This window comes from Loxodonta africana, chromosome 4 (assembly GCF_030014295.1).
Source record: "Loxodonta africana isolate mLoxAfr1 chromosome 4, mLoxAfr1.hap2, whole genome shotgun sequence".
Lineage (NCBI taxonomy): Eukaryota > Metazoa > Chordata > Mammalia > Proboscidea > Elephantidae > Loxodonta > Loxodonta africana.
The window spans coordinates 74,175,348-74,194,273 of record NC_087345.1 but is presented as its reverse complement, the minus strand read 5'-3'; the positions used below and the strand labels follow the sequence as shown (position 1 = coordinate 74,194,273).

At 40.7% G+C, this 18,926-nt stretch overlaps 1 protein-coding gene across 8 annotated transcripts in view; it reads right to left on the bottom strand.

The window, feature by feature from the left end:
- The window catches only part of PPM1H (protein phosphatase, Mg2+/Mn2+ dependent 1H), a 328,683-nt gene that overhangs the window by 192,661 nt on the left and 117,096 nt on the right, over positions 1 to 18,926 (bottom strand). For all 8 annotated transcript variants that reach the window (XM_064283939.1, XM_064283941.1, XM_064283943.1 and 5 more), the window contains exon 2: positions 14,809 to 14,974. In XM_064283939.1, coding sequence (XP_064140009.1) covers positions 14,809 to 14,974 — 166 coding nt within the window. The remainder of the gene's footprint in view (positions 1 to 14,808; positions 14,975 to 18,926) is intronic.

Here is an 18,926-nt window from a genome sequence, read left to right as displayed (position 1 = left end):
CTGAGCCTTGTGGTCCTACCAGTGTGAAAAACATACACACACAGGCACGCGCACAGAAACACACGCAAGCACATGCACACTCTGAAAGCATTCATTCTCTTCTAAACTAACGTCTGTATCTTTTTAAAAAGGAAAACAAAAGCAAACAACAAAAACAAACTGGAACTGTTGAAACCGGATAGACTCTTTCCAAGCCACAGGTTCCCCAAGTCCCATCGGCTCTGCTGATCCTAGCCTTGTACCCTGCTAGGATGTACAATCTGTTGTTGTTTTATCCTTTGAACCAGTGATTCAAGGGCCAAGGCACATGGCTGGCTGGGAAGCTAGGGAGCAGTGTTTTTCATCTGCTTAGCTGACACAAAGGTACTGAAGGAGAGACGCAAAAGCCACAGCTCCATTTCAGTCCCCTCTTCTTACCCCACAATGCACACCTATCTTCCCACGGCCAAAGGCACCATCCTACCCCCCTCAAATTGTTAGTCACTTTAGAAGTAGGGGTACCTCCTTAGTTTGCTATTAGATCTAAGAATAAGATTTTTAGTTCATGTTGTACAGGAACAGGGTTTTAGGTTTTACACTATCTGATAGTCCAAGAAGGAGCCCTCTTGGCACAGTGGTTAAGTGCATGGCTGCTAACTGGAAGGCCGGAGATTCTAACCCACCAGCAACTCTGTGGGTGAAAGATGTGGCAGTCTGCTCCCATAAAGACTACAGCTTTGGAAACCCTATAGGGGAGTTCTACTCTGTCCTATAGGGTCACTATGAGTCAGAATCCACACAAAGGCAATGGCAAAGTTTGTTTTCATAGTCGAAGAGCAACTTTATCAAAGGTGTCAATATATGACATACCCATGATTATTTTAAAAGTTGGGTAGTGCACTTTATGAAGACAAATCTAGATTCTGGCATTTACTACTGCGTAATCTTGGACATGCTTCTTAACGTCTCTGAACCTCAACTTCTTCATTTAAAGAACAGTGTTAATTAAATGGACCCTCTGCAAGGATTTAATGAATGTCTCAGAGTCTTCTGTGTGTCAGGTTCCATTGTGGACCCTGGGGATATAGCAGGGAACAAGAATACCATGGATCCCAACCTCCTGAAGCTACCAATCTTGAATGCAGACAAGTGTGATGAGCGTTAGGAGGACGGCGTGGTGCCACAGGAATGGATAATATGTATTAAATGTGTAATATTGAATTATGGGTGGCTGGCATGACTATTATTAGAAACCCTGGTGGCGTAGTGGTTAGGAGCTATAACTACAAACCAAAAGGTCATTGGTTCGAATCTATCAGGCACTTCTTGGAAACCCTATGGAGCAGTTCTACTCTGTCCTAGAAGGGTCGCTATGAGTCGGAATTGACTTGATGGCAATGGGTTTGTTTTTTTTGTTGGTATGACTATTAAGGCATAGCCTGAGGGAGTTTTCTGGGGATGATGAAAATGTTCTGTGTCCAGACTGTGGTAGGGATGGTTACATGAATCCACTGGTATTAAAATCCATAGGGAAAAAAAAAAGCTGTATACCAAAAGAAAAAAAAGCTAATTTTACTGTACAGTAATTAGAAAATAATAAATTAAATATGCAGAGCCATGTCTATCATAGAGGAGAAACAAAAATTCTACACTGCACTAAATGGTCTGGGGGCGACACTGAGCAGGCAGGGAGAAGTAATGGCTCCCTTACCCCGGGAGGCCAACCTACATGCTCAGCTCACTTTCAGCTCCACCAAACTGGATGCTCATCTCCCTCCACTGTATAACTTCTGTCTCTTCTACTCTTCTTATACAACCTCCTTCTCTCTGGGAAGTCTAAGTTCAAAGGACATTTATCGAGCACCTACTGTGTCAGGCACTGTGCTAAGTATGTTCACCTGGTTTAATCCCCACACCACCTCCATAAGAACGGGCATCATTATCCTGTTTTACCATGGTGTAAGAGGAACACAGACAGTGTAAGAAACTTTACCGGTATGTTGTAGGACCAGGATTTGAGCCCAGTTCTTCAGACTCCAAGTTAAGGGATCTTTCTAACATCACACAATTTTGTCTAATTAATCTTCCCACCTCTAGTGCTTGAGAGTTGCTTGCATTATTTTAATTTTTTCATTGCTTACTAGTAATCACATGTTATGTCCTGGGTCATCAACAGATGCTAAAGCTTCTGGGCAGGAACCCAGTATTCCTCTTCTGTTAGTATCAGAAAATGTTGCTAGGGCACCAGTACAAGATGTAAATTCTATACCTGAAAAATGAGACCCTTCAATTTTAGAGTAACATGCTCTATAATAGTAATGTTATATTTTAACATATGTTGACCTTGTTTTTTTTGCTCCACATCAACATGAGTTAAAAGTGTGTTCCCCTTTAAGAAAACTATTGGGCACTTACCTGACTTACCACACAGTTCAGTTTGGCAGCCACCACTTACACCTTGGAGCCCTGCTGGTGCAGTGGTTAAGAGTCTGGCTGCTGACCAAAAGGTCGGCAGTTCAAATTCACTAGTCGCTCCTTGGAAACCCTATGGGGCAGCTCTACTCTATCCTATAGGGTTGCTATGAGTTGGAATCAACTCGGTGGCAATGGGTTTTTAGTTTTTACTTATACCTTACCAAAGGATTCCTTTCAAGTGGTTTTCCAATTGCATTCTAAATCACTTCATTTACCAAAAAGAAATTAGTTCTTATATCAAATTTATAACACACACATACACTTACTTTTTAGGAATATATCTACAGTCAGGCAAAGGAATATTCCAGAAGGTGACAAATTGGGAGTTTAAAGTTTATAATTTCTTTTTAGGATTTCTCTAGAGTATGCCCAAATGTCACATGCCCTTTTCTCAAAAGTTCTAGAAGCTGCTTTTTATAATACTACTTATTTTTTATTTCCCCTTTCCATGATCAGGTATAATGCCAGAATTTAAATTAACAAGCTCTATCTGGGAAGGGATTCTTGGGCCTTTCCACAAATTTAAGACTGCTCCAAACAGAAGTTTATCTACTGAACAAGAAGTTTAAATGATTTTAGCTACAAGCAGTTGATGTTCATTCAGCTTCAGGCATAGCTATAGCACAGGCAACCAAGGATATCAAAAATCATAGCCTAAATTTTAGCCCTACTGAAATATGAGCCATGTCTCCAGCCCCTTAACTCCAGAGAACCTGCAGCCATAAATGCCTGCAAAATGCAGGCTCTGGTGAGCCATCTGGGAGGAAATGAGGTACCAGCCCTTCTGACAAACCTTATGGTGTGCTGACAAGGAAGGTGGGGCGGACATGCTAGGCATAGTCTCAGACGTCCCCTGTGAAGCCTGACAGAAATGCTAGAGACTTGAGGCAGGAAATATACGGAAAACCAAGGAATGAGATTTGACATGTTTTGTATCAGTTTAAGGAAATAGGGGCTTTGCCTTCTCCCTTACCTACAACATAGCACTCTAAAGCTCTAAATCCCTTCTCCTTTCTCTAAATGAGTGTTCACCACAGCGGGGTATCTATACCTGAGGCAGAGTTGAAAACTGACTAATCAGTAACAGGGGAAACTAGAAATCCTTTCTTTCTTTTTTTTTTTTTTTAATGTAAAAATAAGGAATTAAGCTTTACTAGTATTTCTCATGGAAACCCTGGTGGCATAGCGGTTAAGTGCTACGGCTGCTAACCAAAGGGTTGGCAGTTCGAATCCGCCAGGTGCTCCTTGGAAACTCTGTGGGACAGTTCTACTCTGTCCTATAGGGTTGCTGAGTCAGAATCCACTCAGTGGCACTGGGTACAGGGTTAGTGTTTCTCATACCGACTGACACTGGCGCCCTCGTGTGGTAGGTAAGGCAGATGTCCCCAGGTCATGCATGGAACTTGGGCACTTGGGCACATTCACTAGTTTTGCATCTGTTAAGATTTCAGCCAAGAAAACCTTATGGTGCAGTTCTACCCCATAGCACTTGGGGTCGCCATGAGTCAGAATCGATTCAGCAGCATGGGTTAGGTTTTTATTGAGACCTATGGCTGTGTACCTGTGCCCCTAACTAAGTAGCTTTATGGGCTATAGTACTAAGTTTTAAACTAAATTATCCCTCACAAAGTGGCTAAACTGCTGAAAAGAATTATCGTCAAGGAAGTGCTGGAAGAAAACATGAGCAAATAAGAACTTGTCAGAGCTAGGATTTCTTACTCTCAGTAATGATGATCTGATCTAGTCATACCTGACAATAATATCTAGCCAAAAGAATCTGAAATGCCCAGAGACAGTCTGAAATATGGAATTATATCAACCATTGTTAATGATGAACTATGCCTTGAGATATAAGTTAATGATAGCACGGAGTCTTTGCTCTTAGCAAGACAATGAGTTAATGTGTGAAAGACACTCAAAACAATGCCTGGCATATAATAAACACTATGGTAGAATTCTTTGGTTTTATGAGAGAGACTCAGGTTTGATTCTGACCAACGCACCCTATGCACAGCTACCACTTGTCTGAGGAGGAATATGCAGACTTCTTTGATTTAATTCCTCTCACATTACGTGGCAGTAAGATATAGGTTAGTGAAGCCCTGGTAGTGCAGTGGTTAAGGCACTTAGCTGCTAAGTGAAAGGTTGGTGGTTGAAACCCACCAGCTGCCCTGTGGGACAAAGATGTGACAGTCAGCTTCTGTAGCGATTTATAGCCTTGGAAACCCTATAGGGCAGTTCTACTCTGTCCTATAGAGTTGCTATGAGTTGAAATTGGCCCCACAGTAATGGGTTTGTTTTTTTTTTTTAAGATGCAGGTTAAGTTTTGTTAAGTTTGGTTTTTGTTTTTAAATGGCAATTTAGTCTCATATTTTAAATAAGTATTAAGTTAATTGCTGGGAGATAAGAAATATAAATCTTGCAACAGTTTTGGCTAATTTGTGTTATGGTTTATTCTAGACTGATAAATCAGCTCAGGAATTATCTCTGACAAGTTAATAAACTAAGCTTTTAAAACTCTTATGGAAAGCTTTTTCTTCTTGCCATGGTTTATGCCGAAGTGGTCTTTCTATAAGAGTGTTCAGTAAGGCAAAGGGACAACAAGGACAGTAAGATAATGAGCACTTTCCGTTCTGCTCTTCACCTAAGTCCGTAAGAGCTGCTATCCAGTTTTCTGAGTTGATAGCCTGCTCCTGAGCTAAGCTCTTGGCTTCCCAACTAGCCAAAGTTTCTGTACCTGGATAACAAGAAAGAAGGGATGAAAATCTGTTCAGGAATGTGTCCTTTACTCCTTTCTACATACCATCATGACAGTGATGATGACAGTGAATGAATCAAGAAGATGGCAAGAAAAAGAGTCCTCATATTATTATTTTATTTTCATTCAAATTCTTAGTGTAGTTTCTTTAAATCCTGATTTAACTTACGAGAAACTTTATGTGTCTTCTCTTTGGTATAATTAATTAAAAGCTGAAATAAAAAGAATGATAAAAAAAGATACAAGAAATACTATTGGTCTAAATAAAGCTGGCTTATCTATATAAAATGGCAAGGCAAAAAGCACTATTAGGAATAAAGAGGGTTCTTAAACAATAATAAAGGAACAAATCACAGGGAAGTTCAACCATTCTATATTTTTCTATGAATATGTAATTGCAAGAGATTGGGTTGTTCTTCAGCAAACACGGTTCTTTCTCCTCTTGGCACATGGCTGGCCTACATTTACCTCTTAGTGAGGAATGGCCAGGCAGTAGGCTGTGGGCAGAGTGTTAGGAAGATTTCCAGGCTTGGCCCATAAAAGCCTCCTGCACACTACCTCCACTCTCTCTCTTCCCCCATCTGCTGGCTTGATGGCAAAGATCAGCAGATGACTCTGAGGACTTGGGGATGATAGAGCCAAGAGACAGAAAAAATTGGAGCTCTGAATCACCTCTTGGAGGAGATCTACCTCACCAGAACACTCACTGTTGCTGACTGCTACATGCGTAAGAGCTAAAGTTCCATTGAGTTAAGCCACTGCAATGTGGGGGTTGTTAAAACAGCTGGCATTATTATAGCATACATAAACTTGTTGCTTTTCAGTCGATTCTGACTCCTAGCAACCCTATAGGACAGAGTAAAACTGCCCCATATGGTTTACAAGGAGCAGCTTGTAGATTCAAACTGCTGATCTTTTGGTTAGCAGGCATAGCTCTTAACCACTGCACCACCAGGGCTCCATAACATACATACATACATACACATATATACATAGATACACACAAACATATAGATATACATACATACATGCTAGGTCATTACTTAAAATACATACTAGGTCATTACTTAAAACATAGATATACATACATACATACTAGGTCATTACTTAAAATATATATATGTGTGTGTGTGTGTGTCTACATATATACACCCAACCCTCACTTATTGACACTGTTAGCTTCTAACGTCCAGGTCGTTATGTGAAAACTGACATTATGGGAAAATGGAGGACCACATCAATACCTAACTGCCAAATTACACCATTACATAACTGTCAAAGCACTGAGAATCAAGGCCCAACCGAGCTGACACACAACCTTAACCATCACAGCCAGCGTTACTCTTGCCTCACACCTAGGGTGTTCATTACTGCCAGATATATGTCGTTAATGCAAAAAATTAGTCAGATAAGTATGTTTTTTACTACTGTTGTAAATGTGAAGTGTTGGATAATGAGAGAGTTGATAAGTGAGGAGTAGGTGTACAGTAAAACCTGTGAAGGCCGGAACCTATGTAAGGCTGAAACCTGTCAGAGAAGGAAAACTCAAATATTTTCCAATAATAGAGCACAATAGAAAAATGGTAAGACTGCAGCCTGTTAGAGGTGCAGAGCCAGAAAAACAAGGCAGACACTACATGTCTGTCAGTTTGTCGTACTGTGGTAGCTTGCATATTGCCGTAATACTGGAAGGTGCATGGTTTAAAATCAAGAAAGGTGTGCCTAAGGGTGGCATCCTTTCCCCATACTTATTCAATCTGTATGCTGAGCAAATAATCCAAGAAGCTGGACTATATGAAAAAGAATGTGCCATCAGGATTGGTGAAAGACTCATTAACAACCTGCAATATGCAGACGACACAACCTTGCTTGCTGAAAGCAAAGACGACTTGAAGCACTTACTGATGAAGATCAAAGACTACAGCCTTCAGTATGGATTACACCTCAATATACAGAAAAAAAAATCCTCACAACTGGGCCAATAAGAGACACCATGATAAACAAAGACTGACTTTGTCTGGGATTTCATTTTACTTGGATCCACAATTAACACCCATGGAAGCAACAGTCAAGAAGTCAAAAGACGCACTGCACTGGGCAAATCAGCTACAAAAGACCTCTTTAAAGTGTTAAAAAACAAGGATGTCACTTTGAGGACTAAGGTGTGCCTGACCCAAGCCATGACAGATATTTTTGATTGCCTCATATGCATGCGAAAGCTGTACAATGAATAAGGAAGACTGAAGAATTGTTGCCTTTGAATTATGGTGTAGGCGAAGAACACTGAATATACCATGGACTGCCGGAAGAACAAACAAGGCTGTCTCATAAGAAGTACAGCCAGCATGCTCCTTAGAAGTGAGGAAGGCGAGACTTCGTCTCACATACTTTGGACATGTTATCCGGAGGGATCAGTCCCCGGAGAAGGACATCACGCTTAGTAAAGTTGAGGGTCAGTGAAAAAGAGGAAGACAGATGGACTGACACAGTGGCTACGACAATGGGCTCAAACATAGCAATGATTGTGAGGATGGCACAGAACTGGGCAGTGTTTTGTTCTGTTGTGCATAGGGTCGCTATGAGTCAGAACCAACTCGACAGCACCTTACAAAAACAACATATATATTTTCCTGCCACATTTTCCAACTGATAATGGATAAAGGGGCAGCATGGTATGGTAGCTGGAAGTATAGACTCTGATGCCAGATTGCCTGGGTTGAATCCAAACTGCACACTTTCTAGCTGTCTGGCCTTGAGCAACTTATCTACTCCCTCTGTGCCTCAGCTTCCTTATCTGTAAAATAAAGATAATAAAATTACATACCTATAAGGTTATATGTATATATTATGAGCTTACATTAAGTATGAGGTTAAATCAATATTTGCAAAGCACTAAGATCAGTGTCTGACACATGAATGCTATGCGTTTTTTTTTTTTTTTTTAAGGAAAAGAAAAAATCTCAAGAGCTTACTGCCTTTGTCAATGTTCTTCCCACCTATAGCTGTGGGGAAGTCAGATTAAACTGAAGCAGAGAAAAATTTCCACACAACACGATTTATTTCCTTTTAGTTTTTAACATTTGTCACGGTGGGAAAATCTACTGTAGAATCAAGTTTTTGCTGTGTTCTCAGCTACTACATACATCTTGATCAAACCTGGTGTTGAGGGTAAGCCAACACCCACGGAGGTGGGAACTGTGAGGTTACTCTAGCTGATATCAGCCTAGTCAATTCCTGGTTGCAAAGGTCATCCTTCTTAATCACTGCCAAGAGTTCTATGTGCCTGTAACTAAGAGATAAAAGAGTTTTGAAAGAAAACATTGCACTCCTGCTTCAAAAAAAAATCTAAGTAGATAAATAGAAAGTTCGGTTTTCTTGACATGCACAAATCAAAGAGCTTAATTAAGAGCAAAAATTTAAAGTAATGAGCACAATGAGAGGAATAAAAGGTCAGTTACATTGATTGCTCTTTATCATTGCAAGGAACAGACTGCAAGGTGACGGTCAAATATTCCAAAAGAGCCACCACTGTGTAACTGGAAATGACCTTCACTAAATGTTCTGGGGGTGAAGGAGTCCTTCTTACAAAAAGCAGATGAAAAGAATGGTAAATCTTCAGTTCAGAGAGCTGAAATAGCCCCTTCTCATTTCCCTTTTACTTCTCCCTGCCCCGATTTGATCCTATTTGCCTTGAATTCCCACAGTGCTTTCCTGTCTTCTACTGAGAAAGATAATCAGCTTTCATCTCCCCTGCTGATGAACTTGGCCATGATGCTGACACAGCCATCTCCTGTTATTGTAATTAGACACTGAACTAACAGATACTGAAGCCACACACTTTGATGTGTTTTGACTAAATTAAACAACATAAGGGTGCTCCTAAGGAAACAGAATTGGAATGCATGTGTCCAGAAGTCTAGGCTTAAGCCAGAAACAGTCTGTTCCAAATACGGTCAGATGTAGGGGGAGGTAATATCCTGGTTATTGCCATGAGAATCTCTCTCACCCAAACATATCACATAAGGGCATGCACTTCTTACTACCAAGGTTATAAGTTATCTTTATGAGTTAACTCTTTCTCCTACATCAGAGAGAAGTTATATGGTATCCTCCTCTTTTATCTTATTCTTAATGCTGACTAGATATTTGGAATTGAAAAACAAAAGACAGTGGAAAAGTTAGTTTTCACCCGTGGACCACAATCAGTGTATAGACTCTTTAAAGCCTTTCAACGACAAAAGGGGGAAAATGCGGTAGAGAGTTCCAAATTCTCATGGAATCCACACCTTCTGGAGCCAGTGAGGCTGGATGAATCCCTAAAAGTATTGATCTGTGTCTTGGGCTGAGTTCTCTAGAGAAGCAAAATCAGTAAAGCATATAAATATTTATAAAGAGAGATTTATATCAAGGATGGGTCAGGCTAGAGGCTTCTCCTGATTAATGTAGCCACAGGAGCTGGCGAACCCAAAATCGGCAGAGAGCAGGGCTCTTGCTCACAGGCTGCAAAAACCAATGAATTCCAAGACTGGCAGGCAAGATGGCAGATAAGAACCTACTCAAGACCCAAGAACAAGAGGTCAGACATCATCTCCTGCAACCCAGGATCTACTCTCTCTGCAGCCTCCTTGCTGATTTTTCAGAACACCAGACCTGCACACTTGCTTTCCTTATACCAAAGTGTGAGTATGCCCTTTCTTCAAATAGCTACATAGCTTGTTCCCTCACCTTCAGGTCTGCTCAAATGTCACCTTCTCAGTGATGCCTACTCTAACTCTAACCATCCTATTTAAAACCACAATCCATTGCCCTCATCCCACACTACCTATTCCTGCTTCCTTACTTTGTTTTCCTTCATAGCATTTATCATCTGCACACTATACATTTCAATTGTTTGCTTGTCTTCCTCAATGGCTGTTAGCTCCTTGTGGGTAGAGCTGTCTGTCTGTTTTGTCCACTGTTGAATCCCTGGCATCCAGTTCATGGTACACAGCAGGTGCTCAGTAAATATTTGTGCAGTTACTGATCTGGCACACTAGATCCTGGTTTTTACGTGTTTAAAAAGTACTACAGCTCTTAAATTCTAACGAGAAGCCTGATACATAAGGCAGATAGAAGTGAATCTGCTGAGGCTGATGCAGGAAATCGAGGTTCAGGGCCTAACTCTGTTGGTAGCTCCTTGCTGCCTCCTGGAGCACGGATCCCACAGAGGCTCAAAGCCACTGCAGGAAGGGTCATGGCTGCCTCCTGAAGCATTTATGCACTGGTTACAATGTTCTTGAGGACAGGAAGTTAAGAAGTTACCCCTGTTCTATTTTTTGGGGGAACTAACCAACAAGGAAAAATGCCATCACCAGCTGGCAATGGACCAAATGTCAAGACTATTTTTGCAGAAATCACTACAGTGAGTCAGTCTGCTTTATATCCCAGTGGCAGGGGAGAAATATTAAGGGAAGGAGCAACATTAAGTCACTAACACCCATATCTTATTGTCATTAATGCCTCACATTTTTAGAGCCTTTTCCAATAATAATTCAATCCTTAAAAGAATCCTGTATCTCAAAACCTACTATATAGCCACAGCAGTCAAAACAGCCTGGTACTGGTACAACAACAGGCACACAGACCAATAGCACAGAATCAAGATCCCAGATGTAAATCCATCCACCTATGATCAGCTGATCTTTGACAAAGGACCGAAGTCCATTAAGTGGGGAAAAGACAGACCATTTAACAAATGGTGCCAGAAAAACTAGATGTTCATCTGTAAAAAAATGAAACAGGATCCATAACTCACATCATACACAAAAACAAACTCAAAATGAATCAAAGACCTAAATCTAAAACCTAAACTATAAACATCATGGAAGAAAAAATAGGGACAATGCTAGGGGCATTAGTACATAGCATAAATAGAATACAAACCATAACTAATAATGTACAAATGATAGAAGATAACCTAGATAACTGGGAGCTCCTAAAAACTAAATACTTATGTTCATCAAAGGACTTCACCAAAAGAGCAAAAAGAGAACCCACAGGCTGGGAAAAAGTTTTTGGTTATGACACATCTGATAAGGGTCTAATCTCTAAAATCTATAGAATATTTCAACAACTCAACAGCAAAAAGACAAATAATCCAATTAAAAAATGGCAAAGGACATCAACAGACACTTCACCGAAGAAGAAATTCAGGCAGCTAACAGACACATGATGCTCGTGATAATTAGCCATTGAACCCAAAAACTCATTGCTGTTGAGTCAATTCGGACTTATAGCAAACCTCTAGGACACAGCAGAACTGCTCCATAGGGTTTCCAAGGAGCGGCTGGTGGATTTGAACTGCTGACCTTTTGGTTAGCAGCCGAGTTATTAACACTATGCCACCAGGGTTCCAACTCAGATCCATCGTCGCCGAGTTGATTCCGACTCATTCTGACCCTACTGGACAGAACAGAACTGCCCCACATAGGGTTTCCAAGGAGTGGAGGGTGGATTTGAACTGCTGACCTTTTGGTTAAATGCAAATCAAAACTACAATAAGATACCATCTCATCCCGACATTACTGGCACGAATCAAAAAAACAACAAATAACAAATGTTGGAGAGGTTGCAGGGAAACTGGAACTCTTATGCACTGCTGGTGGGAATGTAAAATTGTGCAATCACTATGGAAAATGATATGGTGTCTCCTTAAAAAAGCTAGAAAAAGAAATACCATAAGATCCAGCAATCCCACACCTAAGAATATGTCCTAGAGAAATCTAGAGCTGTCACACTGATAGACATGTTTATTGTAGCATAATTCACAATAGCAAAAAAGATGGAAATAAGTGCCCATCAACAGATGAATGGATAAACCAACTGGTACATACACACAATGGAATACTACGCAACGATAAAGAACAATGTGGAATCCATGAAACATCAAACAAAATGGATGAATCTGGAGGCCATTATGCTGAGTGAAATTAGTCAATCACAAACCGACAAATCTTATGAGACAACTATTATAAAAACTCAAGAAAAGGTTTACACACAGAAAAAAACAATCTTTGATGTTTACGAGGGAGGGGAGGGATAGGGAGGACAAACCACTAACTAGACAAGTGTTAACTTTGGCGAAGGGACACACAACACATAACATGGGGAAGTCAGCACAACTTCACCAAGGCAAAGACACAGAAGCTTCCTAGAAACATCCACACACCTTGAGGGACCAAGTTACTAGGATTGAGGGCTGGGAACCATGGTCTTGGGGGACATCCAGGTCAATAGGCATAACATAGTTCATAAAGAAAATGTTCTACATCCTGCTTTGATGAGTAAGGTCTGGGGTCTTAAAAGCTTGTGAGCGGCGGTCTAAGATACGCCTACTGGTGCAACCTCATCTAAAGCAAGGAGAATGAAGAAAACCAAAGACACAATGGAAAGATTACTCCAAAGGACTAATGGACCACATGAACCACAGCCTCCACCAGCTTGAGCCAAGACAAACTAGATGGTGCCTGGCTACCACCACCAACTGCTGACAGGGATCACAACAGAGAGTCCCGGACAGAGCTGGAGAAAAACATAGAACAAAATTAAAATTCACCAAAAAAGACCAGACTTACTGGTCTGACAGAGGCTGGAGGAACCCCCAAGACTATGGTCCCCCAGAAACCCTGTTAACTCAAAATGAAGCCACTTCTGAAGTTCACCTTTCAGCCAAGGATTAGACAGGCCCACAAAACAAACAATACACATGAGAATGTGCTTCTTAGTTCAATCAAGTATATGAGACCAAATGGACAACATCTTCCCAAAAACAAAGACAAGGAGGCAGGAAGGGACAGGAAAACTGGATCAATGGACACGAGCAATCCATGGGGGAAAGGGGAAGAATGTTGACACACTGCAGGGATTGCAACTAGTGTCACAAAACAATTTTGAATAAGAAACTAATTTGTGCTCTAAACTTTCACCTAAAGCACAATTTAAAAAACAAATCCTGTAAAGTAGTATGAAGGAATTGTGCGATCTGCAATTTACAAATGAATAAATGTACACAATTCAGTGGGTATTACCCACAGAGAATGATAGAAGTGGGACTGACTTCAGAATAACAGTTGCTAAAGTTTACTGAGGGCTTATTAATTAAGGCATTGGCTCAACACTTTACTTGATTCTTGGATTTAATATTTCCAACCAGCCTGTTTCTACCATATTTGGTAGTTATTACTATTATACCTTTTAGTATTATCCTATTATACCAGGAAACTTAGGCTCAAAGAACAAATAACTGTCCCCAAATTAAATAGCTTCTACGTGGGGGACTACCCATAACCATCTTACTCTAGAGCCTGTGCATTTAAACACTGTTATTCTATACTGCCCGTTAGGGTCCTCAACAATGCCTCTTTGGGGAGAATCTTCAGCTAAAACCCTGGAGAGGCTTATCAACGCTTCCTTCAGTCTTGAAAACAAGCATAACTGACCAGTCTCCATAGGTCGCTGTGTTTTTTAACTCTAGGTTGAACTAGTACTAACAAAATAAATCAGCACTCTCACTTTTATTCCCTGACCATAAATGCAATGAGATGCTGTTTCTTAGACTAAAAGGAGATTCCTAGGCCTCTGAATTCCTATAAAAATTATATACAAAATTATCCTGAAGATTATTAGCATAAGTGGTCACATTTGGTTTACTCCATCCAGCATTTGATTTTCCCAGCAAACACCTTTCCCTAGAAAAAGGTAACTGCCGATGGACAGAGTGCCAATCATTCTTTACTTCTTTTGAAGTGGTTCTTTGGCATCTCCCAATGTTATATCTGCGTTTTGCTCCAGAAAGTGGAGAGAGGGGAAATGCTTTATGGTGTGTCAATAGGGCATTCAGTCTATAGGGCTACCACATGGGCTGCACAGGCTTTGGTCCAATTGAAACAAGTATTAATTAGGGAAGGATGTCATACACAGGCTCCAACTGGATGATTACAATGGTCAGGCAAGGGGAACAGAGTGGCAAAGTCATAGCAGGGGTATGGCTAAGAGTTGTTAGCCATGAAGCAATGGCTAAGAGTTATTTCCACACTCATGAGGGGTTTCTGGATTGTTGCATTCACAAAAATCTAGAATCGGCTTCTTCCATATCATCTGAAAGGTTACCATTATATGTACAAATTTTAACGTCAAGGACTACATATAATATGGGGGGTTCTATTTACTTTAAAACCAAAAAATCAATTGCTGTTGAGTAGATTCAGGATAGAACTGTGCTCCATAGAGTTTTCAACGGCTGATTTTTTGGAAGTAGATAACCAGGCCTTTCTTCCAAGGTGCTTCTGCATGAGCTCAAACCACCGACCTTCCGGTTAGTAGCTGAGAGAGTTAACTGCACCACTCAGGTTAAAATCCTAAATGTTAGTTCTTCATATATATGTCACCTTGAGTATTGAACATGTGAGGCCCTGAGTATAAACCCACCACACCAGAAACTCTAGAGACATTGCTTGTCTCTATTCTGTTACACGCCCTGGATTAAGATCTAGTATCTTAGTGGGGCGAGTGTGTATCGCACCTCTCACCTGAGAACCAAGGATGAAGGAAGGTCTTACCGAGTTCTCCTTTAGTTGCAGTCCTTCCCCGTTGGGAAGGGAGGACCGTCTCTTAGATGAGTTCCTGTTTGGGGTTGAGATAATGGCTCCTGCTTTCTTCTTCACAGTGAGCACCTCACAGCTGGCTTGGTCTTCATTGTGTGTGCTCTTTCCAGCATTGATAACCCTGGAGAAGAAGCCAGAAAAACTGGTCAGGCAGAGTGATTTTCAGGAAGCTGAGAGCTTAGAGCTTGTCTCCAAGGTAAGCCAAAGTAGTCCCCAGAGATGGCACAAATCTGTTGTTGCTGTTAGTTCTGGTGAGTCAATTCTAACTCACAGCAACCCCATGTGTGCAGAGTAGAACTGCCAACCTTTCTCGGCTAGTAGTCAACCACTTAATCCTGAGTCCTGCTTTATGCCAAAGGACCTTATGATCTCGGTACTTTACATTCCAGAATAAACTGAGTTTAAAAAAAAAATAGAATTATATTAATACAAACTAAAGATTCTACTAAACCAACCCACTGCTGTTGAGTCGATTTGGACTCATAGCAGCGCTACAGGACAAGGTAGAACTGCCCCATAAAGTTGCCAAGGCTATAAGATCTTTATGGAGGCAGACTGCCACATCTTTCTCCTGCAGAGTGGCTGGTGGGTTTGAACCGCCAACCTTTTGGTTGGCAGCCAAACACTTAACCACTGTACCACCAGGGCTCCTTAAAAATTTTACTAACCAAAAAAACCAAAAACCAAACACACTGCCATCAAGTCAATTCCGATGCATAGCGACCCTATAGGACAGAGTAGAACTGGTCCATAGAGTTTCCAAGGAGTGCCTGGTGGACTTAAAACTGCTGACCTTTTGGTTAGCAGCTGTAGCACTTAACCACTACGCCACCAGGGTTTCCAAAGATTTTACTAAAGATATTATTAATTCGGTTCACCTTCACAGGTGTCTGATTAATGTCATCAGCAGCACCAATCCATTCTAGTCAAAACACAGGAAACAATCCCTTGTTAAGGTTAATTTGCAGCCTGAATGTTTTGGCAATTACCATGAAAATAGACAGGGAATTCTGCTGAGTGCAGTGGGGTTACTAGAGGAGCATGTGGGTGCAGACCAAACTGGATGACACTGTCAGAAGAGGTGACACCAAAATGACTGTCGATAAAATTTCTGTACAGTGTTTCAATAGAAATTTGTTAGTTTTTTTATAAATATATCCCTGTGGTTAGTTATAACAACAAGAAGTTTCTGTTCGTAAGCCCAGCTTACATGTTTCAATAGACCTGCAAGGCGACAAGTTTATATTAATTTATCTTTTCAACCTTCTAATGTGTTCCAGTCAGAACTGTCATTATTACCCAATTACAATGATGCTTTGAATCACGTGGTTTCATCTGCACGTGCTACAAGCACGCGTTGCAGTTTTCATTGTTGCTGGTGTTTTTATAGTTGCTGATTTTATTACGTTTTCTGGTGTTTTAGCTACAATATTGGGGGGTGACACCATGAGTTACCACACTGGGTGACACCAACCCTAGTGGTGGCACAGGTTGGGTGTCTTCGAGAGATACTATCACATTGCATTGTCACACTGGGCTATGGGACACTCTGATTTGGATGCCCAGATGCATAATAACAATATCGCAACATGCTAAGACTGCTTTGGCGTAATTACTAAACATTTTAAGTGTAGGAATGCTTTAGGAAAAGATGCTACGCCACTCACACATCTTATTTCGTATCAGTTGAACCCTTGTGTTTTAGCACTGTTTTCTTCTTAAGTAATGAAGCAGCCACTAAAAAAAAAAAAAAATGGATTTCCTAAAAGGGAGCTTTCATTGACTTGCCATTGGCTGCGTTCTTTCTGAAACTTTAACAGTGTCAGAACAGGAGACAGAGTAAGTGTGGCGTATAAAGAATTCAGTGGCAAGGAAAGAAAAGATGCTTTTTTTAAGGTAAGATAAATGGAAATCCACCATACAAACGTGCTAGTGCACCAATTCATGTGTCTGGTTGTATACCCCGCAAACAGTCAAGTAAAAGATGATAATTTTTAAATCATTTTTTGATGACTTTTTAGCTAAAAAAAAATTATAGACTAGCAGTATGTTGCAAAACTAGTACAAAGTCCTGTGTATCTTCACTCAGTCTACCCCAGTGGTAACATCTGTACAACACTGTCAACTAGACTACAGACCTTTTTCAGATTTCACCAGTTTTTACACCAAATAGTTTTAGTATTGAAAATCGCATAGAAGTCCCCAAGCCAGCACATACATGTAACAACAAAATAGGAATCTGAGAGAAAATTGAGAATTGGATGTTGCAAGATCTATGAGTATGTTTCAAGCCGTCTTCTGCCAAACCCTGGGATTCTACGGAATGTTTCAAACATCTCAACATTTACTTTAAATTTATTTTTTAAATGCATATACATTCAATTAATAATTTAAAAATTCATTCCCATGTGAACAATATATATGCTAGCCTGTATGTTGAGCAGCTTTCGAATTAACCAATATCCCTTGATTGCAAGAACTGTTAAAAAAAAAAAAAAAAAAGATTACTGTTTGCAACTACTTATCTGTACTACATTCTAAGAAAAAGTCCACTGACAGTCATCTGTTATTTGCCCTATGTCACATTCCTACATTAATCAAAATTGCTTCATTTTCTGATTTCCTTTATTATAAATTTTAACTTAGGCATATTTTTATATACAAGGGGCTTCTTTACTTGTTGCAATTTTATGCAAAATTTTATTTTAAAAAATGTAGATTGTTGCTTTTAAGATCTGAAAATCGTTATTCTAGGAGCCTGTTATGGATTGAATTGTGTCTCCCCAAAACATGCATTGTAAACCCCTATACCTGTGGTTATAATCCCATTTGGGAATGGGTTTCTTTGTTATAATTAGACAGTATTAGTATAGGGTGTGTCTTTTTTGTAGGGTGTGTCTTAAATCAATCTCTTTTGATATAAAAGAGCAGATTAGGCATCGAGAGAAGCTAGCAGAGATGAGGGAAGATAAGACGACCAACCACGTGAAGATCACCAACAAACCTAGAAACAAGTTGAGAAGAGACAAGGACCTTCTCCCAGAGTCCACAGAGAAAGATAGCCTTCCTCTACAGCTGGCCCCCGGAATTTGGACTTTTAGCCTCCAGGAATGCTCCTTAGAAGTGAAGATGGTGAGACTGCATCTCATACACTTTGGACATTTTATCAGGAGGAACCAGTCCCTGGAGAGGGACAACATGCTTGGTAAAGTAGAGGGTCACTGAAAAAGAGGAAGATTCTCAAGGATATGGATTGATTCAGTGGCTGCAACAAGGGGCTCAAACATGGCAAAAATTGTGAGGACAGAGCAGTACTTACTGAGCAGCATTTAGTTCTGCTGTATATAGGGTTGCTATGAGTCAGACAGCACCTAACAACAACAAAGCCCTCCTAAACTGTTAGAAAATACATTTGTTTGTTAAAGCCACCCACTTGTGGTAATTCTATTATAGCAACATTAATAACTAGGCATGGCCTATGTAGAGAGGTGGGAATCCTTGTTGATCTGTGGGGTCAAATCTGCTTTTGGTGCTTATCACACACTCTCCTGGGGTGGGAGGGAGGTGCCAAAGTTCTATTTTCCTGCCTCACCTTCAACTTGTCTCCGTCAAAGTGGAGTCGTTTTCACAGGGCTCGAGAATAAAATGGAATTCTTGAGGATATAACAAGACTACCTTCTTGATGACTACTAATATTACCACATTTATTGTCCAACGTAAGTAAGTTACCTCAGGTTCCACAGCCAAGAAGTGGCCCAGCTGGGATTTAGCAAGAGGCCTACCTTGAGCCCCTAACTCCACCTCTGCCTACTATTCCACGGGGACTCCTGCATCAGTCTGAGACAGGCCAAGCTGGGCCGTGTGCAGAGAATACACAGATTAGGCAAGCTCTGGTCCAGGTCTGAGAGAAGGCAGAATTCTGTTCCTTGCTTCTTTGGCTGCTACAGGGATCCTGGAAAGGGTCCAGCAGAAAAGGAGAAGAATGCGTGGTTTGGATATACCAGTCCCTAGGTGGCACATGCGTAATTCAGACCCAGTCACTAGGGATTTGCGGCTGAAGCTCATAATACAGA